Source organism: Rhinichthys klamathensis, unplaced genomic scaffold (genome assembly GCF_029890125.1).
Source record: "Rhinichthys klamathensis goyatoka isolate OS25496 unplaced genomic scaffold, OSU_Roscu_1.1 h1tg000571l_1, whole genome shotgun sequence".
Classification (NCBI taxonomy): Eukaryota; Metazoa; Chordata; class Actinopteri; order Cypriniformes; family Leuciscidae; genus Rhinichthys; species Rhinichthys klamathensis.
This window is the reverse complement of record NW_026607037.1, coordinates 2,287,105-2,313,952: the sequence shown is the minus strand read 5'-3', so window position 1 is coordinate 2,313,952 and position 26,848 is coordinate 2,287,105. Positions and strand designations below refer to the sequence as shown.

General features: G+C 37.4%; 2 protein-coding genes, 1 long non-coding RNA gene and 1 other non-coding gene across 4 annotated transcripts; all 4 read left to right on the top strand.

The window, feature by feature from the left end:
- The first annotated feature begins 642 nt into the window (after positions 1 to 642).
- Positions 643 to 14,854, top strand: lasp1 (LIM and SH3 protein 1). The gene is made up of 7 exons (XM_056239796.1): positions 643 to 873; positions 3,348 to 3,442; positions 7,448 to 7,532; positions 9,101 to 9,208; positions 13,128 to 13,218; positions 13,307 to 13,395; positions 13,482 to 14,854. Exons 1-7 carry the CDS (start codon positions 805 to 807, stop codon positions 13,653 to 13,655), a joined length of 711 nt encoding a protein of 236 aa, XP_056095771.1. The 5' UTR covers positions 643 to 804; the 3' UTR covers positions 13,656 to 14,854.
- A 330-nt stretch (positions 14,855 to 15,184) lies between these two features.
- LOC130075230 (uncharacterized) lies at positions 15,185 to 17,375 on the top strand. Its single transcript, XR_008805459.1, has 2 exons — positions 15,185 to 16,559; positions 16,873 to 17,375. It is a non-coding gene; the product is annotated as an uncharacterized LOC130075230 (long non-coding RNA).
- Positions 17,376 to 17,530: 155 nt separating this feature from the next.
- On the top strand, positions 17,531 to 17,602 carry trnac-gca (transfer RNA cysteine (anticodon GCA)). Its single transcript has one exon. It is a non-coding gene; the product is annotated as a tRNA-Cys (tRNA).
- Positions 17,603 to 19,658: 2,056 nt separating this feature from the next.
- atp6v0ca (ATPase H+ transporting V0 subunit ca) lies at positions 19,659 to 25,353 on the top strand. Its single transcript, XM_056239837.1, has 3 exons — positions 19,659 to 19,915; positions 21,616 to 21,799; positions 24,272 to 25,353. The coding sequence occupies exons 1-3, from the start codon at positions 19,843 to 19,845 to the stop codon at positions 24,477 to 24,479; spliced, it is 465 nt and encodes a 154-aa protein (XP_056095812.1). The 5' UTR covers positions 19,659 to 19,842; the 3' UTR covers positions 24,480 to 25,353.
- The last annotated feature ends 1,495 nt before the right edge of the window (positions 25,354 to 26,848 follow it).

The window sequence follows — 26,848 nt, the reverse complement described above, 5'->3', positions numbered from 1 at the left end:
AATTTTAGTTTAGAGACTACACGCATTTGTCTAATTGACTCAAAACCTTAAAAACATAATATGGAAATCAATGGCTACCGCCAACTGTGGTTATCAACATTCTTTACTAATATCTTCTTTTGTGTTCAACAGAAGAAAGAAATTCAGGTGAGTAAATGACAAAATATTCTGCTTCTTTTTTTTGGGTGAACTACACCTTTAAAACGGTATTTTAGGCCTACTTTACTGAAATGTATGTAGTTGCATATTTAGCCACCAGGTGTCGCTCAAACAAAGGGCGACACAAAGTGTAAAGCTCGAAACCATAGACTGTAAAAGCTCGAAACTGAAACAAGCGTTCACTGTTTTGGATATAATGTGAATAGCTTGTGTGACAACTGTCTGATATACATTAACACTTTAGCTGTTTCAGTTTTACTTCAAGTTTGAATATGCTGAATGCGCATTATTTAAAAACACTTTGTTATTAGTGTTTATTCAAATAAAACTGAATATAAACACAAGATACGACAAGCTTTAAGTCCTTTAACTCAAGAGCAGGTTTTTTTTTTCATTTCAAGTGATAAAGAATAAATATTTGAGAGTGAAAGTCTTCCGCTGAATGCCCTTGCTTATCTCTGAACGGGAGCGCGCAGCAGGACAGAGCGGCAGTGCCGTGAGCGCGCCTTCCGTGTCTGACAGCCAGCGGTGCGACTGCGAACTGGACTCATCAACGGCTAGCGATCCACACCTCGCGCGTTATCTAACAAATTCTGCTCCGCGGATCGTTTCTTCATCTCATTCCTTCGCTACTATTCCTCCAAAATGAACCCACTGTGTGGCAGATGTAACCGAGTGGTGTATCCCACGGAAAAAGTGAATTGTCTTGACAAGGTAAGGCATACTTAGCATATGCTAGCATAGTTTACACATCTGGCCGTGAGAATGGGGTATATTTGGATGTAGATATCTATAATACAGATTTAATAATGTGGCTTAAAGGAGACCATTTCCGATGTTGTGGCTATCGAGATTGTGAGCAGAGCGGAAACGTCTAGCTGCTAACGTTAAGCGAAGGGGCTAGGACGGGAGTAATGAAAATCCTTGATTGTGATAACTTCATAGCATGCTACAAGTTGTCGATGATATATATTTTTCTCAGTGTGAATATCGTCTGATATCGACAGAAATTTTCCGCGGAAGTCGTTATTTTTCAAACAAACGCCATCCGCCTGTTCGTGGCCTCTGTCGCGAGGAGGAGGAGGTTTGTTTATGACGTGTCAGTCTGTCCTGTGGGCGACATGGACGGACCCGAAAAACCCAAAACAGCCCAAGTCATGTCAAACTCTAATGTCTCTTAACGACAACCAAACAACTGGTTTATACACGCGGTCTTGGTTGTATATTATCTCGCGGTTTTTGTCATCCAGCCAGCTTCGCAGATACAACTTCGCCTGTGTACGTATGAGGCCTGTGAGTTATTAAAAACGTGCTATATTTGGGCCAATTTTACACGCATTCCTGAAATATCAGTCCAACGTTAACCACGATATCAGTCGGGCTTTGCATTTACATGAAGTGCACATCTGTACTACATGTTTACCAACCGGCCAGAGGAAGTGTTGCTGCTCGACGCGCTTGTGAAACGTTTTCTCTACTGACCCCACCCCCCTCTAAACCCATATCCTTATCGCTCTGGTTTTGTGAGAGGTGAAATCTTGAGTTTTTGAATGGCTTTAGATACTCCAAGAGGGTGGGGTCGCCCTCCTTTATTTTCATGCAGCGCAAGTATTTGCGAGGGAGAGAAACTGGGGCGGAGTGATAATAAGTAACGCGTGTAATGGACGTTAAAAGCACATTAATCAGATTGCAGACAGTCTCCGTGGCTTTGAACGAGACAGCTTGAGGAATGACTACACAGACGTAAAGTGCGTGAATGAGGCATGCAGTTTACGTAAGAATAAATGTTATTGCGTTTAATGGCACACCTACCACAAATGTTGTCGAAAAATAGCACTGACCCCACACACGTACACAAGTTGGTTCCTATTCATTGCCTAAAGGAAAGGCCTCATACAAGTTGCTTCACATTGTCATTTTTTTGAGGCATGCTGATGGGTCCCTCAGTTTGAAGAGAGGCCAACCATTGCTTGTCATTCTGCTTCAGTGCTTAAGGTCATCATCTGTCTCTCTGAAGAACATCTCAGAAGAACCGCACCCTAGAGAGGTGGTCACAAAAATGAATATTTACTCGCCCACATGTATGTTTACTCTTTGTTCAGGACACTTTTTTTTGTGGCGCACAGAAAGAGAAGTTAAGCAGATTGTTCAGACAGACTTTTTCTTTACAATAGCAGAAGATGATGACCATCAAGCTTCAAAAAGAACAATAAAACACCATAAAATAGTCTCATTAAGATTTTTTATTTTTCGGTTATGAATGGAACCTCTGCTCAAGTGTTTGCTAGCAACTTCCTCTCCTTGGTACTGCAGTAGATGCATGACTTTGTTGCTCACACACTCATGTACATGTGATCAAATTACGACATTCCAGCTGACTGCTAAGAAAGTGTTTGATATAGAAAGACAAACATACCAACGTCTAAATTGTACGCATTGCAGTTAGCATGCATGACTGGCTGTATAGATGGAATGTAGGGTAGTGGGTCAGGTCAGTCGCTCCAGTCCATTTTGCTGTGTGTGTGTGTGGTCTCTCATTACTGAAACACTCCCGTTGTTAACATTAACTAAGGAAGCTTCTATTCAAAGACTAGTATAACTTGCAGCTACATAGTTTGGTTTATTGCCATTTAGAGACCCAACATCTCAGTAGCGTCAGTGTGTTTCCCAGCATTTGTTGTGGCTCTTTCTTTCTGTTTTTCCTAATGTTGCAATAATCTGGGATAATTGTGATGTAACTTGCTTAGTAACCACTTGACAACCAGTGTGCTATTGGGGTTTCATATAAACTATCTTCACTCAAGACATGCCAGAGAGTCTTTAAAATGAATGCATTCACACTGAAAAAAAACCTTGTCTTTACTTCGAATGGATGTAACCTCAAGTTGGGCTTCTTTTGCAACACATGTGGTGCCTGAGCCTGTATTTCTTTCCAAGTGCTTTCCAAGAACAAGCACTCCATTGTTTTTTTTTTCCATTTAATCCTCAGAGCGACTTTGTAACGGCCATAGCGACTGAATTAGCAACACTAAGGGATCTGAAGGACTTCATCTCATTTGCTCTTTTTATTTGTCTTTATCTCTCTCAACTCCGTTGCAGACAATTTCCCTGTTTTTTTGCATACACCTCCTAATACAAACACAATTTAAAGCTTTAATCTATCATCTCTCTGTCTCTTTCTCTTTCAGTACTGGCATAAAGGATGCTTTAGCTGTGAGGTCTGTAAGATGACTCTAAACATGAAGAACTACAAAGGCTTTGAGAAGAGACCATACTGTAATGCGTAAGTATTGGTTTTTGGTTTTTGTCCAACTCCATTGACTTGACTTGGGACAAAAACTACGATAAAACCTGTTGGAAAGCATCTTTTGCAGCGATTTTTGTGTGAGTGAACACCCCAGACCACTCGGTGAGTTTCACGTCTTTGTAAACTAAAGTTTAAAGCGTTTTATGAAGGATTGTTCCAGTGCACCTATGCAACCATTGTGGAGGTGGGGGGTGTGCAACCACAGAAACCGAAAATTCTCGGGCCAGCAGCATGTGTCCAAATTTCAATCTTAACCGTCCTATTTCATCAGAAACGATCTTAAAACAGGGCTTTTAGTGTAAAATACCGAACTTGTCCTTTAAAGTTGGCATTAAATAAAATTAACATATTTAACTTTGTAATCATTGGATAAAATCATGTCTCATCGTGTATTTTTTTTTCTTGTTTAGTAAGCCATTGCACTTGAAAATACGTCATAATACAGAAGCAAATTCAGTCACAACTTTAAAATCTTTAAAATCACAGTGAATTTCCATTCACAATCCCATTTTAGAGAATTAACAAATATAATGTACATTGTAATTGAAGATAGAAAGTCAGACACTTTTTGTCTTTTGATTGTGGAAAGGTCACGTCTGCTCACACAGTAGCTGAATTGTTCAGTCATTTGTGTAAATGACATTGAGGGAAATTCCTATAATTTCACAACAATGACCCATACATCTACATGCACAAATGAATTCACTTCTCTGGAATCCACTTCTGATCACTAATAGACTAGTCTTGTGAGTCAGATACCTCAGTTATAGCATCCCTGCCCATTCATACTTCATTTTAATGCAGACCACCAGGCTTAGCATGGCCAGAATAAATGTATGAAGTCATAATGACCATCTGGCATAGAAAATATGCAAATGCATCCCTTTTGTGAGTGTGTCTCACACTTACCGGTATGTTCATAATACACCAGGGGACTTTAGTCTTTATTTAGCAAATGATTTATGTTTGTCCCTCTGTCTAGATCTGCTTCTTCCACTGTTTACTCAGTCCTTATTTCGAAGATAATTGAGTAAGTGAGCATGGCAGAGTAATTTCCTCTTGCTTCCAACAGATAAAGGCCTGTTTACTTCTTAGAGTGATGGTCTAATGACAGGTCCACCAGAAGTAAAAAGCATCTGCTTGGATCACAACGGGATTGTCCGTTAACTGATATAAACAACATATAGCCTAAATCAGCCTGGGTGCCTGAGGGCCATTTATCTGCGCATGTTTGTTTACTTCTCTGTCTGTGATTTGAGTGAGAACTAACCTTTAGCAAAAAAATAAATAAATTGTATTTTGGACTGCATGCCAATATACTAATTGATATTATTGCCGAAAATGGTAGTTATCTGATATATCTCAGGGGACAACACCAATATTATATATTTTTACTTTATTCCATTGCGCCCACCACAAAAGTGTGCATGTATTTTTATGTCAGGCTCAACTTGTTAAACTTGACACAGTGTAGAAAAAAAGGCGGCAGTAAAATAACGGTCAAAGTTTGGCAACAGTCCAATTTATTAAACTTTTAGTACCGGTAATTAGGTTGTTATACAGTAATCGCTAGAAATGACAGAGCTGTAATGTAACTCGGCACAACATCATGTTAGCTAGATAGCTTTATGATGATAATTTAAATCATCAGAAATTACAACAGCAGTGTTTATTACATCACACCAAACTAAATGTTTATGTTTGTTTTTGCCATCAGTCCATCATTGCGGTTATTGTTAAAGGTGCAGTGTGTATTTTTTAGCGACATCTAGCGGTTCGGTTGCGAGTTGCACTAAGGGCTCAGCCCACTGCTCACCCCTCCCCCCTTTCGAAGAAGCTACGGTGGCTAAAACGGGACAAACATGTCGTCATCTGAGACAGCAGAGAATAGCCAGAGTAAGCCAAGAGTGTGTAACATTGTCACTGTTTCTGTACCACAGTCAATTATAAACCACATCATGGATAAAGTTTACAAAGCCATAGTCAGGTGAGGATGAAGGGTCTTAATACATAATATAATAATAGTAATCAGCTGATTGTCTCACGAACGTAACCAGCACATTTCTCCCCACATAGCAAACCCATAATACAGCGAGGGAGAAGAACTAAGTTACATGAAACAATCCAACTACATATTATTACACCACTGACAAGGGAAAAGTCACAACTCACTGTGTCTATGGCTAGCTTCTAGCTTTCTGCTGCTTCTCTTTCAATGTAGTGACGAAACGCGCTCTGTAACGCTGTTTGTTCGCTGTCGGCTACGGTAGAAACATGACGTCACAATATGTCGACCTTCATAGAAGGGGGTGCCCGCGGTTATGGAGATATAAATGTCTCATTCTAAGTTAATAAAAACATTACGGTTTATTAAGTAAGTTCTTTATACACCGCTGAACACATAGTTATGGATGTCATATTGCATTTCTGTTAATAGATACTCAAAATTTTTACACATTGCACCTTTAAAGTCCCCCTGTAATTTTATCCATTAAAATGCATGCCTTAAAATAGCTTGAATGTAACTGTAACGTGATTGGTTACAAGGTAGTTTGTGATGTCAGAAACATCAGCAATTTCAAACCGCATTTTTGAGACTGTCTTTGGTTCACTGCAGTTTGAAAGAGAAAATATTGGTGTTGACTTATGAATTTGCACATGGTTTGTCTTAAAGCACATTAAAACACCACATAGACTTAAACAACTTTAAAAGCTTGATTTTCACCACAGGGGGACTAAAACTTCATTTAAATAAAGTTGAAATAAAATACAATATAAATATTAGATACAAAATTAGAAACTAGAAATAAAATAAGTTGAAGTACTAAAATGACCAAAACTAAAACTGAAATAAAAATAAATTAAAGCTAAATAGAAATATATTTTAAAAAGTCTAATAAAAATGACAAAAGCACATAACCAAATTACTAAACTTAAAATGAAACTAAAAATGCAAACTACTAGCTACAAAATATATAGTAATATTATGCTAAAATAAGATTGTAGCCCATCATTGGTGTTGAGCCCTGTACCTCTATTGGTTTTTAATTGAATGATGTATCAGAAAATAAATAAATGGTACTTGTTTGAAAGCATGTTTGAAACTAGTTTGTAGGTCACTACATGACTTTTTTTTAAGTCTTTGGCGTAGCTCTTTGAGCAAGGAAAGATCAGTCTATACTGATTTACAGAGCATGTTCTGTATTATGTGTTGGTTGCCGGCAGCAACACAGCGTCTGTGTACTATATAGAGGTTAACTAAGCAGACAGGGTGTCCTGTTGTAGCCAGGAGCAGACAACGCTTTGATTGGCTCAGTTGTTGTGTTGTGAAGTATGATTCATTTGACTGAATCAGTCCTGTTAAATCCTGTCGTGTCACATTATATATTGTCATATGGTTATATGATTAGTGTAATAGTTCTGTTTACTACTCTATTACCAAATATATCAGTTAGTGCTGTAATTGTAATTTGTGTACTCTGTTGTAAAGTTCTGCTATTTCTGGTACTCTAATTATGTGTTGCGTTGGATGATTGTGGTTGGGGTGTTCTCATGCTAATTTTGTGTTGCGTTGGTCGGTGAAAATAGGGCACATAAGCTGCCTTGTTTACACAAGGCACAAATTACACTAGTGCAGCTTCACTATCCCCATACAGATCAGTGATAAGCCCATGTGGACATTTACATACACAACCACTAATTCAGGATCTTTGTCTTTATCAGCAACGTGGTTAAAAAGTGTCCAATTTGAGTTGCCTCGATGGGTAATATAAGAGCCCATTATAACAATGAGCTACAGTCAGCAGCATAAATACTTTATGCATTAAATGTGATTTGAATAATATTTTATTTAAACAAATGAATAATTAAAAATACTTTTGATTGTCATTCAACTAGGAGAAATACTGAGATGTTAATTTGCAAATCCTTATAAGATTTCAAATGCTGATGTTAATTAAAATGGCTCTGTGTGTATTTCAGACACTATCCGAAGACGTCATTCACCAGTGTTGCAGACACTCCGGAGAACCTGCGCCTGAAACAGCAAAGCAAGATGCAGAGCCAGGTACAACATGCCAATATTTGCTTTCTCTTATCATCCTCTCTCCTCTTTTGGTGATTTCTGGTTTTTGTGGCATTGCACTCCTAAGCATGAAGTAATACTCAAAGAATGCATAAGTCAAGTCATAATCATCTCCTAGAGCTCCACCTGCACACTCAACACTGCTCTTGTGTGAGGAAGAACCATGTTGAACACAGATTCTGGTGTATCGTGACTTTTTAAAACATTAGAAAATGTTTTTTGTAGTAATAACTATTAGGTCAGATAAACTATTATACAAGCAACAATCATCATGACATCTCATTCCACTTTCTCAGTTTTTACAGATGTTGTTGTATTGACTGAATCAGTAAAGATAAACCATTAATCCTCATTATCTCTATTATGGCTTTTTTCCACTGCATAGTACGGTTCGGTTCGGTACGGCACGCTTTGGCGCTTTTCCACTGCATAGTACGGTACGGTTCGGTTCGGTTCGGCTCACTTGTGGTGCTTTTCCACTGCATGGTACGGTACGGTACGGCTCGCTTCGGCTCGCTTTAAATGGTACCTGGTCTGTTGAGGTTCCAAGCGTACCGTACCGGTACTAAAATGTGACGTAAAAACACTGCAGATCACTGATTGGTCAGACAGAATCGTCACTACCAGCATCATTGGACACTAAACCCGCTAGATTTAAATAACCAGTAGACAACAGCCAACGCGGTAGCATCTGTTTTTTAAACTTTAAAAAGAAATGGCTGAATCGTGGTCAGTGGACGAGGTGCAGACGTTCCTCTCGTTGGTTGCCGAGGAGCGGATCCAGCGAGAGCTATCACCGGACCTACAAACAGTGTAGGGACAAAATAACGATCAGTCCCACCCACTTTGAAGGGGTACTAACTGCGGTGGAAAAGCAACCGAGCTAAAGCGAACCGAAACGTGCCGTACCGAGTCAAGTCGTACCACACAGTGGAAAAGCGAAGCGAGCCGAACCGTTCCGCGCCGAGTCGAACCGTACCGAGCCGAACCGAGCCGTACCAGCAGTGGAAAAGCGCCATTATTGTCACAAAAAATAAATATATTTATAATAGAAGTTTATCAGTAGCTACGGAGCAACATTTGTTCCCAAACTGGCCCAATTTTTTTTACCGTTATTTAATTTATTGCTAGCTTATTATAAAACCCTTTAAATAAGGGATTTAAACTCTATTTAGACCCAAATAGATTTGAAAAAATTATTAACCTCAAATAAAATTATTAGAAAATAAAACGGCTCATAATATTTAGATTTTGACCTTCTGAGGTTGATGATGAATGTTTTTCTAAATGTTATGCACCTGTGTTCACTTACCAATTGTTGAAAAGAAAAATGACTTAATTTGTAAAAGTCTGAGGGCCTTTTTACCATGTGATTTTTTTTTGTGGAAAATGCCAAATGTTGTTTTTTGTGATTATCCATTAACTAATCTGCATTTATGCTGATATAATATAAGGGAGGGAAGTACACCTTTGAACCTTCTTCAATCGAAATTAACAATTATGATAACTTGGATATTTGCTATTAATTTTCATGTGTGTTTGTGTTGCAGGTGCTCTACAAGGAGGAATTTGAGAAGAACAAAGGAAGGGGCTTCAGCGCTGTGGCCGACACACCAGAGATGCAGAGAATCAAGAAAACGCAAGACCAAATAAGCAACGTAGGTCTAACTCTTAAACAATACATTTAAAATCATCTACCAAAACATAGACATGGAAGCATTGTTTTTTTCTGTTCATTTTCTTTCTCCTGTGTATTATGCCTGACATTTACTTTTGCTTGTTGTTTTGCGCCTCAGCCTCCCAGCCTTTCTCTTCATCTCTCCAACAAACACAAATATACACAGTTTATCTATCATCTTAATCTCCTTTCATTGTTTATTAATGAATTGTTAGCAAGAAGTCATAATTATTTGAGCTTAATGGAGCACTTGTTTAGTCCCACCCTTCCTCTTTCACACCACACCTGTTTGTTGAAGTATCTGTGCTGTTGCCTGGCAACATTTATGTCACCAACTTCCTTTTTGCAATGTCATTTCCTGTCAGTATGAAAGCGAGCAAGACGGCACTCTATTATCTGTCTCAGGAGACACCCTGTGGATGGTGCAGGAATTACTATTCATTTGTCACCTCCGCTCAGAATGAAGTTTAATTAAATTAAAACCTCTTGCTGAAACCACCACTTTACAAAATGAAGGACTGTTTTCTGAGTAGTTTAATTATAAGATAGCATGGCATCAGTATTTCTCATGCATTCTATTTTTATTCTTCCTCGCTTCAATTTCCTGTAGTTATTTCTGCTTGAACCGCTTACCCTAAGTGCCCATTGCTGCAGAAGAAAACCGCATTGTGGTTGTCTTCATTGTTGCTCTATGATTGCTTTTAGTACATGGTCAATGAAGGCATCATACACATCTGTTCAAAAGTTCTTTTTTTATGATAAATAATTCTTAACTCAGCAAGGATACATTAAATTGATAAAAAGTGACAGTACATAATGTTACAAAAGATTTCTATTGCAAATAGTGTATATATATATATATATATACATACAGTATATAGTGGTGTGTCGTGGTTTAAAATGAGGCAAAGTCCTCACATTTTTTATATAGCAATTTATGTTTCTGTTGCACTTAATTTTCCTAGTTAAATAAACATTACATAAAAAAGAGAGACCAAATACAATTCTATTTTGTATTTTTACACTAACTCTATCATAAAAAATCATAAACGCAGACCAGTGTCATATACAATCATCATAACTGATCATATCCAGTAATAGCTTGATGGAGGCATTACCTCCTCTCACGTGACTTTCCCCCATTCATTCTCAATTAGAATTATCAGATTAATTTTTCAGAACAAATTATATTCATTTTTTTTTTCTTCACAACAAATACTTTTCATTTGCAATCAGTGGCGGAACTAGAGTTTTATACATGGGGTGGCCACTGCTACTTTCGGGGGTACACAGTACACACACAGTGGAAAAGCTTGTGGAAGGAATTGGGTCACTCTGTTTGTGTCTATAAGTGTTGAACATCCAAAATATTTGCAGAAAACAAAGCTGAAGCACCAAGTAGATAAGATACCGCATGTGTCTGTTATGAACTGCTGCATTTATTTACAAAAAACCTCACATTTACACAAAAAAAAAGTTTTTATTTTAGTTTAGATATTAGATATAGCAGGCATCAAGCAGACATGTCCTTGAAAAAGTTAAACAATTGTATTGCCCATCAAAATAAAATTTTATCCTGGGAAGATTAAATACAACATAATTCTTTCTTTATAATAATTCTAATTCTAATTATTTAATTTATAATTAATTTTTTTGTTCATTTTTGGGTGAACTATCCTTTTAATCTGGCAAAATCATCTCAACTTAAATTCCTGAATTGGGTATGTGATTGACTGCCTGTGTGTGGTAGATGCTCTGACCTGTTGCTGGTTCTGAAGTCTGACCACACTGACTCTGACTAGCCAGTGGTGATGCAAGGGCTGGTGGGTCTGTTTGCACCTGATCTGCCTGTTAGTATAGTCATTTTAAGCCAAAATGGGGGTCAACCTTGAACAAATTGCAACAGGCAAACTCAACTGATTTTGTATCCTCAATGTCTTGAGTAAGGAAAAAAAAAGTCCCAAAGAATCCCATTAGGAAAAGTTTAGAAAACAAAAGCAAATATAGCCTATTCATACGTCTATTCATTCTTTTTCTTACGAGAATAGGGTAAAAAGTTTAACCTTTAGATATCACCATGAAAATTACTGAGTTGATTACTTACATCAAGACAAACAAAAAATGTATTCCAAGTTTTTTTAAATCGTTTGTTAAGAAGGACAAACGGTGCATAATCTAATTACGTATGTGCTAATTTGCATAAATACCACAACAGATCTAAACATTGAGTCTAGCCAGGTGAAAATGTCTTGTTGAATCTTGTTGACACATAACAGTAAAATACTTAATGTTAAGGTCTGAATGGAACCCATTTAGGCTACCCATGAGCATTAATACATAGAGGCAGGAAGAAGTACTTTAGAAACCAGCCTTTTTTAATTATTAAGAGATGGGGTTTGGGTTCTGGGTCTGTGCGACTGTTTCTGGGGGACGAGTCTAAGGGAAGAACAGGAGAATGCAGAAGACAAAAGGTAAGTAAAATAAAAAGTGAATCCCCAGAAACAGATTTCGAAACTTTCCCCTATAATGGGATTCTTAGGGACTTTGTTTCCTTACTCAGGACATAATGAGGATACAAAATTATTTGAATTTGCTTCTGTTGCAATTTGTTCAACCTTTTTTTTCATAAAATGACTGGACTATGTTTGTGCTTATTTTAAAATAACTCTGATATCTCTCCCTTTCTTTTCATGTTTAATTGACCCTGTTCAAAAATATGACATATTTAAAATATGATTCCAATCATATTCATATTCTAATCATCATCCAATTACCAACATTTAAATCTTTCTCGCCAGTATAAAAAAAAGTGGTTTTGGTAATTTTCACAATTTCATGGCACCCCAGAATATTTTGTTGTATGAATATCTGAACACACCAAAAGAAAGAACAAACCCTGTGCTTTTAAAACAAAAACAAAAAAATAATGTTATTCTAGCTTCGTGCGTCTTTTTTTTTAATCAACACTTGAATGGTGGCAAGTTTCATAAAAAGCAACATGAGTAAAAAGCTGAGAAAATCGCATTTTTATCAAAGACTACATCTAGATAAGATTCATAATGATGATCAAAACACAGTAGATCGAGCCCATCAACAACCTACACCATAAAGCTTCATAGTCCTATAGTGATCGCATTATGATATCGCTTGTTTCTGCTCTTATTTGCCTGCGTTTTGATCTCCTATCCTCACATTAGCTAGAACATTTGTATACTGTAACGTACACACGGCAAGGTCTGTATATGCGTGTAGGCCTAATGTAGGCTATGGAGCAAACCACCCTGATGCTAAACTTTAAAAGCTTACTTCAAATATGATGCTTTCTTATGCGGTGAGGTTCGGTATCTTGCAACCATCTCTCGTCCTCTGCTCGTCCGTTTGAAAACTGCGCGCGCCGCGCTGCCGGCGAACGTAATTTAAAAAAAATATATCAGCATCAGCAACTGCCAGTAGCAAATAAAATTTTGGGGTGGCACCCGGGGTGGCCAATCGCATGTCAGGGGTGTCCAGTGCCACCCCGGACCCCCCTCTGGCTCCGCCACTGTTTGCAATAGTAACTGGAAAATATGAAACTGTAATATAACTCCATTATTCATGTACACATTTTTTTGTTGGAAATCAATGTCATATGTTGCATATGTTTTATATAATTTTCAACCCAGCTGCTTCCAAGACATCTGCTTTTTATGACAAATAATTCTCGCAATTCTGACTGTTATTCGGCTAAATAATGTTACTTTGGTGACATATTTTGCAGAATTCACCACAACGTTTAGTACATCACTAAATTTTCGTTTGTGAGGCTTTGAGATGATGAACATAAAACATAGTGACAACAATCATAGTTACTGTTCTTTCTTCCTGTTTTGACACATTGTATATGTCTGTGTGTGTTTTAGATTAAATACCATGAGGACTTTGAGAAGAGCCGAATGGGAGGGGAAGGCCCACCTCAGCACCCACAGACACCTCAACAAATCACAACTCCAGGTACACAATATTTTGATTGTTGTCCGGATGATCATTGTAGTCTCAATTTCCTGTGAGCCATAAAATATGAAAATCTTTTCTCTTGTAGCATATCAGCCCCCGGCAGCATCTAAGAACTATCACTATGAGCCTGAGCCCGTGCGTCAGGCCGCTGCCGCCCCTCCTCCCAGCTCTGGGGTAATAAACTCTTAAAACTCTAACACACACTGTCCCACACGCTCCTTCTTTTCAAGTCCTTATGGTCCTCTTTGCATGTGTTGCAGAAGCGCTACCGAGCGGTGTACGACTACACCGCAGCTGATGAGGACGAGGTGTCGTTCCTGGACGGTGACCTGATCCTGGACGTTCAGCAGATCGACGAGGGTTGGATGTACGGAAGAGTGGAGCGCACTGGCCAGCAGGGGATGCTGCCTGCTAACTACGTAGAGGCCATCTGAACATGAGAGAGTGAAAGGATGAAAAGGTTGAAAAAAAAGAGAGAGGGGGTTGCGGCAGAGACGCAGATGATTAGCCGAGTGCCATCTCACCTTTCAAGATCTCATCTTTTTCCTCTTCTATTCCTGCACTAACTGTCCTATCAGGGGTCAGCCGCTGTGACCCGGTTATGATCCAAAACAAACATAGTTCAGTATGTAATCATACACCCCAGCAGCGCATACACGTACTTGCATAAATAGTGAATGATTTACTCCTTTCACCCATATCTTTCTCTCTGTATGCACCTCCCTGTCTATTGCTTTTGCTGTCTGTTTATCTTTTTAAATACGCGTTTCCTCAGTCCTGGAAAGGTGCTGTCACAAGTGGCACTTAAGTCTTAATAAGACTCGCGCACACACAAACCCACAAAATACATGACCACACAGGCCTCTAAAATATTTAGGGCCTGCCGTAGAGCACTTCGCAGACATCTCAACAAATTTATCTTATCGGTTGCTATGACAATATGTGAAAGAATCTGGTCCGAACTTCAGTTGTTATGTTGTTGTTTTTTCATATATATATATATATTTTTAATTGTTTCATATCTTGTTTGCAGTCTGAGCTTCACATCTCATTGACTGTGGTTCTGTAACAATGCTTGAATATAAGACTTCTGGTCATTCCAATCATTCCATACGTCTGACCATTTGCATCATGTGTTGAAACTGGAATCTTAAGGGGCGAAGCCTTTTGCTACTTTCATATTCATTCAAGCTCCTTCACATTCCGCTGGCCCTTTAGGAAATTAATTAGAATATTTGAGCATACTTTTGTTCTGCTGCTCCTGCTTTTAAAAATGACAAGGAAATAGTGATGTACTTAATAAAGGGAAAAAAATAAACTATATAGTCACTTAGCGAGCGAGGAGTGGATCAGCATCGTAGAATAGAAGCGAGGAGCCCAAGCACAATTCTATGGACCATTTTTGCTTTGGATTTTAATCATTCCTTTGGTTTTGTTCCATTACGGTTTTGGGGTGTTCCATGTGCATAGTATGAAACTGTAAGACGTTGTTATTGATGTTTTTGTTAGTTTGATTTTTTTTTTTTTTCATATCATTGCTTATTCACATTGCCTTGCTGGTATTGTACGAGACGGAATTTTAATGTCAATTTATCAATATCAGTGGAATAAAAACAATCTATTTGTATACCAAGGCAGGCGGGTTTGTCAAACGAAAGGAATTGTTAATGGTATTAGAATGTTTTAGAGCCTAGCATGTATAACTGGAAACTATGTTACTGTGCAAAGACTCTAATGAGATTCTACTGATCATTGTTCTCTAAAATGCCAAAATATAGATGCAGAGAATGATCAAAGTGTTTTGCTTTCACACTATTTCCACTATTGTAACTTCAGAGGTGCAATATCTGGGTTACTTTTTCCTCTTCTTGAAAACATATCCTCAGAATTTCTTCAATATTTAGTATCGGTGTACCACCAATATTCCTCCAATTCATTGTAACACATTTTTAAACAACAGCTGCTGCACTTTATCAACATAAGATGCCATATACTAATATCTAATATGTGCGCTACCATTCAAAGGTTTGGAGTGCGCAAGATTCTAATGTATTCGAAAGCTATCATTTGCTCACTAAGGCTGCATTTATTTAATCAAAAAAGTACAGTAAAAAACGTAATATTGTGACCTTTTTTTTTCAGGATTCTTTGATGAATAGAACGTTCAAAAGAACAGCATTTACTTAAAATAGGCTTTCTTGAAATAGAAATCTTTTGAAGAATTGTCTTTACTGACACTTTTGATCAATGTAATGCATCCTTACTGAGTAAAACTATTATTTTCTTTCAAAATTAAATGTTACTGATCCCAAAGTTAGAATGGTATTGTATAAATTGGATTTCTAAAGCTCTTTCCCCTTTTGTAAAACAAATTTTGTAGTCAAGGTTTTTTGATAAGATGAGACATAAAGGGATACAACAAGATACTAAAAATATCCAAATCAGAATATTAAAAAACTTCAATGCTTTTTATTTCACTTAAACCCTTTTGTTTTGTCCCATCTCTTTATTCCAACACATGCTATTCTAGCTTAAATCTAACAAGGTTTAGCTAAAGTTGAATTGTTCTTCTTTTACACACTCTGGTGGAAAATCTATGACAGGATGTATAACATCTCACTGTTAGTAATGGTCATTATTGAATGACAAATCACCCAAAAATAAACAGGAAGGATATTGAAAAGGAACTAAAAGGTAGAAAATGTGTGAGAGAAGAAAAATAAACTCACAAAAACCTTGCATGTATAAATGCTTGCCCTCATGTCATGGGTCACCTTGTGTGAATATAAACATGCATTTGGAGTAAAAAAAATAAATAAATAAATAAAAACTCAGCAGAAGCAGACACATCCTGCTCAACTTTCAAATGTAACACAATTAGCTTCCTCTACTGATAAAAAAAAAAAACATAAAAGTAATGCTTTCTTATCATCTAGTTACCTTCCCTTTTTTTCGTATGGTGAAGTACAGACTAGTTTGATCCTGATAATCAAATCTTGCACTCATCAAAAGAGGATGCACATGATAAACTCCACGTTCAGCGCTCGGCCCCTGTTATTGCTTGCTGTATCTTTCTAGAAGGGAGGACAGGACAGTAGTATTATAGTGATCAGCTGGCGGGGAGGGTCTCAAGACCACAGCGGTCCAACAGCCCTTATCGCTGCCTGATCATCCTCCGCTTCTGCTCTGCAAACATCATGCTGGACATCTTGATATTGATGTTCTTCGCCATCATCGGCCTCATGTTCCTGTCCTACATCATCTACATGCTGTGATCGCCATAGCATCCATGAGAGCGGATGCGGGATTCACGTCCTCGGGGGGATTTGAACACAAAGGTTGGCGATGAATTTGAGCTAATTGTGTTTTTACACTGTATCGAGAAAAAAAACACTCTTTGTGCTGTTTATACTAGGGATAATATTGGGTTGACTGACCAAATCGTTTTAAGGCAGGTTGTGGTTATGGTTAGAAATTATGACTAATTTTAAAATGTAGCTGGATATTAAAATTGTAGTAGTAAAAAATATATATATATGAAATAAGCACAATAGTCTAACGCGGGGTTATGTTCGTTTTTTTCTTTAAAAAATAAATAAATATTAGCTACTAGGCCATGCTATAACCGCTATGCGCTGTATTTTGTTGCAGCTTACAGGAAGAAGCGCTGTGTTTGTGGGATCATGTCTCTGGATCCTGAGATGAGGAACAGCTGTAACGAGAATTCAGTAGAGGACGCAGCAGGATACACTTACAAGATGAGACTTCACACTTCCTTCTCATCTCTCTGTCATACAAACACTGTTCCTACAGGATAGCACCTGACGACACACACACACACACACACACACACACACACACACACACACAACCTACACCAGACTGCTGTGTTTCTCCTACCTTTTATTTAGAAGACACTATTAAAATATATTTACCTAAAGCCGCAGTCCATGGCTGAAACAGTAGGCTACCACAAACTCTAAGGATCTATGGCTGTCTGGCTATTATTTGTGTCCTATTCTTCTGTCTATAATTTCTGCACATATCTATCTGAAAATATATCTATTTTCAAATGCATGTATTTTATGTCAATGGATGTTCAAAAAATACCAATTGATTTTCAGAATAAAGAGCCTTTGTGAGGATGAAACGGCCTAATTGTGTAGAATTATTTATGTGTTGAAATAGATGGTCAAACAGTCTACGGAATTATTATTAAATCATTATTATTATGCATTATGGGTAATTTTTACATGACTGATTATATATATCTTTATATGTGCATAACTGAACGGTCTCAGTATGGCGAGGGGGTATAGCTCAGTGGTAGAGCATTTGACTGCAGATCAAGAGGTCCCCGGTTCAAATCCGGGTGCCCCCTACGGTTGTTTTGAGAAAATACATTTATGTAATAAAACCGGATGACTGCAAATATAACAAGATCAAACAAGTTATCCGCGCTCATAATAAGAAAAGGCGATACGAAATTGAAGACATATTTAAACTTCGATCAAGTGATTTGTGCTGGATACAGATCACCAACAGAGTGCAGCACCGGACACCAGATGAGCGAGTGCCACGTAGACAAAGGCACGAAATATGAAGAATTACAGCGACATCCAATTAAACCACATCAACCCTACATGAGCAATCTCAGCCATCGCGGTCATCTTGAATCATCTTCCCCCGGTTTCACAGACCAGGCTTAAACTAGTTCTAGATTTAAATGCATGTTTGAGCTGTTTTGCAACTTACTCTGACAGATCTTAAAATATGTCAGTGCCATTGCTTTGTCTCAAGATGCACACCAGTTGCCCTAATGTTTTTTTCTTTCTTTCAGGCACGTTTATAAAAGCTACTTAAATGCCCTAATTGAACTAAGGCTTAATCCTGGCTTAATCTAAGCCCTGTCTGTGAAACCGGGCCCTTGTATAATATTGTGTATTTAGATCAGTCAAATCAGCCTGCTCCTGAAGATTTGGACTTTTCTTCACTGGACAAATGCAGCCATATTATATTTTCTAGTTTAATTATAATTGTCTATATTTTGTACCATTTCATTTCTTTAGTTTATTAAGTGTTTTGTCATGTCATGTTACATGTGTTTATCGAATGGCTAATGTTTCCGTTTCTATTAAAGTCAATGAGCACAGTGAGACAATTAAGTCCAAGCAGCATAAAGTATTGACTCTTGAACAACAGAATCATCTGAGGTATTAATATTTATAGATATATATTATGGATTGAAAACATTGCCCAGAAACTTAAATTTTCCCACTAAGCACCTGGCAATGTCTCTCTTTAGTGTAAATTCCTATAGATGTGTAAATAGACAGTGAATTTTACTATTTTAAATAGACAGTGAATGTTTTTAATTTAATAGAAGAAACTAATGTATTTTCCTTTAAGCAGTTTCACGTATTATTCAGTCCTCTCTATCTGAAGTGGTTTTATTGTAACTACACAGCTGTGTAAAATGTTGGTAATAAAATCTCAGGTGACTGTCATCAGCAGCCATCAAGCATATCAGAGTGGAACTTTTAGTATTTTGGTTCTCATCACAAATCAGAAAAGGGAAGCTCTCTCTCTCACACACACACACACACACACACACACACACACACACACACACACACACACACACACACACACACACACACACATTTCAGAGCCGTTCATCTAATAAAGCAGTTTTAATATTACAGGAGTCTGCTCATGTCTGTGCCCGAGAGTGAGTAACATAAAGTTACTTCCTCTCTGGACTCTCCAACTCCAAGCCTAGAAGTCATGAGACAAAGCACATGACAATGTACACCTCATAGCTACACGTTCACAGGAAATGCTAAAATAATGTTACTTCAACATTTCATTGACATTTAAATGCTTTAGTAAACATTTTCTAGTTTCATTAATGGGGCTCTACAAATAGCTGTAGTAAATGCATTCAGAAAACTGGTCAATTGGATTTTAAGCTGCTTCTTTTTTTTTTTACAGAATAGCCTATATGTTGTATCCTGCAGTTTCACAGCCTTATTCTTAAAAATGGTTAATACCATAAATATTTGATCTTATCCATATAATGTGTGGCTAACATCTGGTGGTTATGAAAGATAGTTCAACCAGATAAACAACTGGTTTACAGGCTAATATTCCTTCTATTATCTGGGATTGCATTCACACATATCAAAGTGGAAGCCTGCAATGGAATATACCAAAATGTCTATTAAATAGGGGTGTTATTCAAATGACACAATCACCGAATGCTCACACAAAACTACTAATGAGCATTAAATTCTACTAAAACGCTGAAAGTCCTCTCTGTGATCCCGTGATAGTCAGTCATTTCAAAATCCTAAAAAGAAACGCATTGCGTATTCATAAGTCATCCCCAGAGAAGCGGAAATGGACCCTGCACTCATGGTTGATCATGTGACACTCTCCGTTTCGCCATTTTCTTCCTCTCCACCGGCGATCAGCGTCCTGTTGGATTCGTGACCAACCTCTCCTGCTCTTACAAGACCTGTCAACCTAGAATAGATCTTCTTTGGAACCTTAACCTCCTAGACTGAAGCCTTCTTCCCTTTCTGTCTTTAGTTTTAGTGTCCTGAACGCGCCAGAAGAATGTCTGCCTCGAGCCCCGAGTACTCACCCTTCTTCGCAGTGATGGGTGCCTCAGCAGCAATGGTGTTCAGTGGTAAGAGACGCGTCATTTTAACCTTAAATTCAGTGAATGCTTTATTAAATGACAACCCTGAGTAAACGCGATGATCGATCGTGTGTCTGTGAACGGGGTAGACTGGTGGTGTTGCGGCTCGCTGAGCCGTGTACCTGTAGTAGGAGAAGGGATGCGAAGGTTTCCATCACGGCACATGACGTCTCACTTGACGTAATGTCTATAAATTATTTATTTCGTTTCATTCCTTCATTGTCACGGTTCACCGATCCCTGCGTGGAAAACCTTAAGACGCTTTCGTTTCGGACGAGCTGAGTCTCCTGGTTTAATATTTGCGCAAGGACGTCATTTATTTAATGTCCTCTAAACATATATGGTTGGAAGACACGACCGATTTTTTGATATTCTAATAATCTTCTTATAATCTCATATTTTGGTCTAGACTGTAACAGTAGCGTCGTTTTAGTGTCATATTGATTTTTTTCCCAAGCCAAGGCGAAATGCATTACTTAATTAACATGAACCGGTTTGCTCTTATCTAATGCGACAGTACTTTTTAAAACACAAACTACACGCCCAGACAAAAACGTCCTTGTCAGTTTAACTGTTTATCTCAGTCAGAGCCACACTTGTTTTCTGTATTCAAACGACAGCCATTACTCTTAGTATTTTACATTTTCTCAGTCAGCACACCATGCCTAAATCCCGGAATGATCCAAATAAATTTGAAGCACCTCATCTGCTTCCTACAAACCAAGGGAACTCGCTGCTGTAGTCAGTCATGTGACTGAACGCGACAACAATTGGCCACTGTTTTGCTGACCTGGCCTTTTAAAACCTTTAAAGCAAGACAACACATGTAATTAGGGTAAAAATGTAACTGATAAATCCATACTTCCCCAGCTGATTAGTCACTACATTACTACATTAACTCGTTTTGTATTCCAGGTTTTCTTAAATGTTGTTTAAACACACAAATGTTATCAAACAATAAAATATGATCTAATTTAAATATACATGGATTTGCATACATTTCCAGAACAGAAATTTGAACATTCGATAAAAATTAAGAAAAAATATTAAAGATCTTTTACAGAAAGTGATTTTGTATATATTTTTGTATCACTCCATACATCAGAAAATATTGGCAACGGCCAGAAAAAAAATGATCATGTTTTTAGGAATGACATATGTAAATCAGGCAAATGATATATGAACAAACACCTCTGTAAAAAACTTCAGAATATAGATCCAGAAAGTTTAGTAAGTCTCAGCCCATGATAAAAAAATAAAAAATAAAAAAAAACTTTTTGAGAAAACTGCCTATATGTATTGTAATTGAAATCTACAGACGTAAATGGATAATGTGTGTAATAAAACAAATACTTAAGTGTGAGTTTCCTTTGCACTAAAAGACGACATGTTATGGAAGCAAAATAGCTCCAAATCTCAACATTGAGCAGTGCATGAAAAAACCCAATGGTTTTGCTTGTATTGTTTTTCCTTAAAAAAGTTACACCGTGTTCATGGAAAAGCTGGTGTGTATTCGGGGGTTGATATTTCAGACACATGTGTTAGAATGGTGTTCATTAGTTGGGTATTCGCTCAAACCCACAACTTTGCCTTGTCCTGTATTCATTGAACTTTAACCCATCATAAGTACTTGTTCTCACTTTCTTTGTCTCCTTGCACGTGTTAATTCTCCTCTTCTCTCTTTTTAGCATTGGGTGCTGCATATGGGACAGCCAAGAGTGGCACGGGCATTGCTGCCATGTCAGTGATGCGACCGGAGCTGATCATGAAGTCCATCATTCCCGTGGTCATGGCGGGTATCATTGCCATTTACGGCCTGGTGGTGGCTGTACTCATTGCCAACAACATCTCTCCCACAGTCACCCTCTACAAGTGAGTCACGCACCTCACGTGTGTCTGATTTTCCTACAAGCCACTCTCAGCTTCCTCAGAAACAAAAACTAGTACATTTTTTATTGCTGGCTGAGTTGTAATTTAAATAGCTATCTATAATATCTAGGGGTGTGCAAAAAAATCGATTCACATTTGAATCGCGATTCAATCTTTACCGATTCAGAATCGATTCATAGAATTCCAAAAATCGATTCATATATATTTTTCTTAATGGTGTGCAGGGGCTGAGTGGCAATCGGGTGAGTCGGGACTTTTACCGGTGGTCCGGTAGTGTTTCGGGGCCGGTCTGATAAATAGTTACATTGCAAGTTCTTGCCGCCCGCTGGTCAAACTGTGCAGCCTCTCTGCTCAACCCGTAAATAAATGCATCCTTCCGCAGATCTTATGTTTGACTTCTGTAGATCTTTTGCCAAGCGTGTCAGAGTTTACGGGTTCTAAACCGCACTCGTATAGTTTTTTCTCTCTCATCAAAACCGAATATGTTCATCACGTTTGTGTGCATTTTATTTTGTGATTTCACCGGAGTCTCCACAACGGCGATAGACTGAAGCGCGCGTCCAAGTGAAGACTGCGTGAGCCACAGAGAACACTGTATCCATGACACTGATAGCAGCGGACACGAGCGCGCAGCTTGATTTCAAAAACAACAGATCTCTTATTTAATAGCGAACTAAATGAATGCTCTGCTAGTTAACTGGAGATACCCGCAAATTACGCCTATGAACGACTTCACTGGATCTAAACAAATCAATCTAACGGATGTTACCAGTAGCGGTGGCTTTTTAAAATCTATTTAAAATAATTTCGCAAGGGTTCTATGACATTAGTATATATTTTTAGGAAGTTCAATGTGCCCAGTCGAGTTCACATTTCAACAGTCAACCTGGTAGCTGAAGTAGTCCTTAAACCACATTTAGCATAATTGTTTGTTTGATCTGACTACACCACTTTAAAGCTAAATGTAAAAGCTTTTTATTTAAGTTTTATTTTAAACTTCAATTAAATGTATTTGAAAGCTGGCCAAAGCTTGGCACTTTGCACTTTTTAGTTGCAAAAGTTTTTATTTTTGTATGAAGACATATAAAGTAATATCAAACTACATTTAATTTGTTGTGTTTCTTTTCTTTTAAATTATGTCTACTGCAATCAATCACATAGGAAAAAGTAAACTACATTTATATACTGTAAATCGTTTTTTGAATCAAATCGATTTTGAATCGAATCTTGACAAAAAATTGGTATCGAATCGTGACATTTTCTGAATCGTGCACCCCTAATATTATCTGTTTTATATTATAATAATAATCTAAATCTAGATATAACACTATATTAGAATTGATTGACAATGAGGGTATTTAAACAATTAAAGAGGTTATTACAGTTTGTGTACATGGAGGTGTAAGGGTATTGTTTTTTTTTTTAAATTATTATTAATATATTTTATTTGGTTGTAATGGAAAAATCCCAATGACTGTCTACATTTTATTGTCTTCATAATGTTTGACAAATAAAAAATATTGTTACAAAAAAGATTTAACACTTTTATTAGAATTGATAGTGAGAGTATATAAACCTATATACCGATAGACACGATTAACCAGTAGAAATCTGTCAACCGGTAGAGATCTTGGACTGTCATCTCTAGCTTGGTTACGCTCACGTGATATAGCTGTGCTATGCAGTTACGAAAGCTTATGGTTTACATGCCTTTTTTAAGCATTGCGGTTTAAAAACAAGTGATTTTTAAACTGTTGAAGTGTAGTAAACAGCGAAAGTGAACTCATTTCGCTATATGCACATGCTGTCTGAGAGACATGCGCACATGAAGCCGTGCGAGTACTGAACTGAGTTCTTTTGGCAGCCTAATTGGGAACCAATGGAAGTATCCTCATAAACAGTAATTTATGTCTTAAGTGAATGTAAACAGTTGAGAGAGAAAAAATGCATGTGTAACAGTATATTGGATCATGTATTCGATCTTAAAGTGACTGCAGCCTAATAAACCTGCTGTTATCCGTGTCATTAATGTTAATCAAGCAAGAAAAGAAAGAATTTCTCACTGCTCTTGACTGAATCACTTTTGTAACTTTTTGTAACATTGAAGACTGCAGGTTTTTTTTATTATAATTTTTTAGTTATAATGTAAAAATCCCCATTACTGTCTGCATTTTATTGTCTTTGTAGTTAGACATAAGATATATTGTTACAAAAAAGATAAACAAAAATTATATTAGAATTGATAGGTAGAGTATATAAACATTTGAAGAGGCTACATCTGTACATCTGAGGTGTAAGGTTTTTGTTCTTCCATTATTATTTGGATGTAATGAGTAAATCACAATTACATTTGTCAATTGTCTACATTTTATTATCTTCATAATGTAAAAAAATATTGTTACAAAAAAGATATAACACTATCCAAATGTGTTTTGTGTGCGTGTCTCTCTTTAGGAGTTTCTTGCACCTCGGTGCCGGGCTGAGCGTGGGTCTTAGTGGTCTTGCGGCTGGCTTCGCCATTGGTATCGTGGGTGATGCAGGAGTGAGGGGCACAGCCCAGCAGCCTCGTTTATTTGTGGGGATGATCCTTATCCTCATTTTCGCTGAGGTTCTGGGGCTTTATGGGCTAATTGTTGCTCTTATCCTGTCCACCAAGGGTTAATCGTTGCTCTTATCCTCTCTTACACATGAACAACCATCAACCACACACACACAGACGCACCAACACAAACATCCTCCTAATGATACACATTGAGTAATTTCACCACCCGAAACGATGAGAGGATTTTTTTTTTGCGTGCATGCGTGTATCGTGAGTGTGCTGTTTGCAAGTGAATGTGTGATTGAACCTCCTCTCTGTGTATAGTAGCCTGATGTGTGTTCCCCTGTAAATGCGCTGTGTAGCTATTGCTCTCGTCCTGTGTGTGTGTTTAAATAGATGCCCTCTTTCTCCTATGCTACACTTGTTTGTCATCCTTTTATTTTGTCAGTTTTATTATTGTTTAAAGAACAAATCAACTGTCATTTTGTTTTCTCACTTTTGGGACCATTTAAATTGACACTGATGTTGAGGACCTAAATGTATAAAAGATGGATTATTACTGTTTGTTTTGTTTCTGCTGATTATTTATGAAGATTTTGAGATGTTCATTAAACAGTTTAAATGGATCAAAGTCTTTATTGATGACCTGATTATCTAAATGAATTATGTGAGTGTGTGTGTATCAGAAATATACATATATATCTGTATAGGTAGGTGAATTGCTCGGTGGGAAATTTGTTGAGTTCCTCTGGGTATGTTAATCATTGATTGCCATGGAGACCATTGTCTTAAGGTATTGATGTGCAAGTTTACTAAGTGTGAAATGAATGAATGCACACGTGTGTTTATGAGCGAGTGTGTATGTTTTAACTCTTACCATGACATTCTTCAGAGGTGTAGCGTTTTACCTGTAGTTGATACTGTTTCTGGTTCCATTAATGGGTGAACACCAGCGCAGCTTGTCCAGTTTCCGAATAAAACTTCCTCAACCTAATTTCAGTTTCTCTTTTATTCAATCACACATGTCATGTAAAAATGGATATATACTACAGATGTTCAAAGTTCAAGCCAATACTTGAAGTGAAACATGTTATTTAACTTCATGGGCACAAATTGCAACCTATTATGAACCCAAGTACTTTTTACTAGAGCACAAATCATATCCGAGAATTATGTATCACCTAAATATATTCAGAAACTGCAACTATACATTTAACAATCATGATGCTCTCACATCATGGAATGTCAAGAGCCAGATATAATGATATGAGGGATTAATCCACAGGTTACCATCTGGTTGTCTGAATCTCTGCATTGCAGCCTCAACCAAACTTCCCTTCATGACGCTCTTCGTTGTTGCAGTCACGCTTCCACAGGAGAGGGGGCGCTAGAGAGCAGCGCTGCTTCATTCCGGAGCGCCTTGGTGCAAATTATTACCAGAAACGGTGTAACTGCAGGGAAAATGAATTGTGATAAATACCAGTTTGTTTATTATGTCACATCAGCAGTAGGAAAATACATGATTCTATCAAACGAGGATGTTTGAGTTGGATTATAACAGCAACACATAGTCATTATGAGTGAGTCATGAAACCTGTCAGAAGCATCCAGGCCTCGTTTCAAAATAAAAAAAATTACATTTTGAATAAAATAGTCTAATTTTGAACCTTTACGGTATTTGTACACAGTGACATTATTTTAATAATAAGTAAAAAAAGAAAAAAAATGCCTCATAATGACATTTTACTTTTGCTATTTATATACCCATTATTTGTTTTATTTAAATACACAAAAAACTGCATTAAATCATGAAATTATGATATACAGAAGTAATATACAAAAAAGACTAGAAGCCTAATGGTCCTAAAATACTAGGCTTCATTGTCTTTATGCAAAAATATTATTTCTTTCTTTTTTGGGGGGCTAAAGGTGCGTTCATGGCATGTCGTAATTATCGCAATTACATGATTTTAACTGATAATGTAGAGCAAAATTCCCAGTCCGATGACGTCTACAGCTCCATAGGCTGTAAAAAAAAATACCGTCACGTGACACGTCACGTGTTGTCACCTGGAGACGGTCTTTAGCGTGAAAGGCAGCATAAAACCGATCAGGCTTGATACTGTGTATTAACTAAATAACAATCTTAATCAAGGTAAATTAACAATATTCGGGTCTTACTTTTGTAGGTAAGAACAAACATGACAAATTGTAGATAACAGATTGTTCTGATACATGTGGTAGAATATATGTGTATACAACATACATGTGTCGGTTAAATTGATCGGTTGAAATTTGCTATAGAACATGAAGAACGCAGAAAAGAGCTGTTTGTCTAATTGAAACGGTCCAAAACTAATCTAGTTAATCGATAATAACAAATTTTAACATCTGCCTCCAGGTACTTGGGAAGCGTGCAGTGAACGTCAGAAAGGGGTTTAGCCTTCACAGTCTTGGGATGAGTTTGACATTTAAGTGACAGCTGTTTA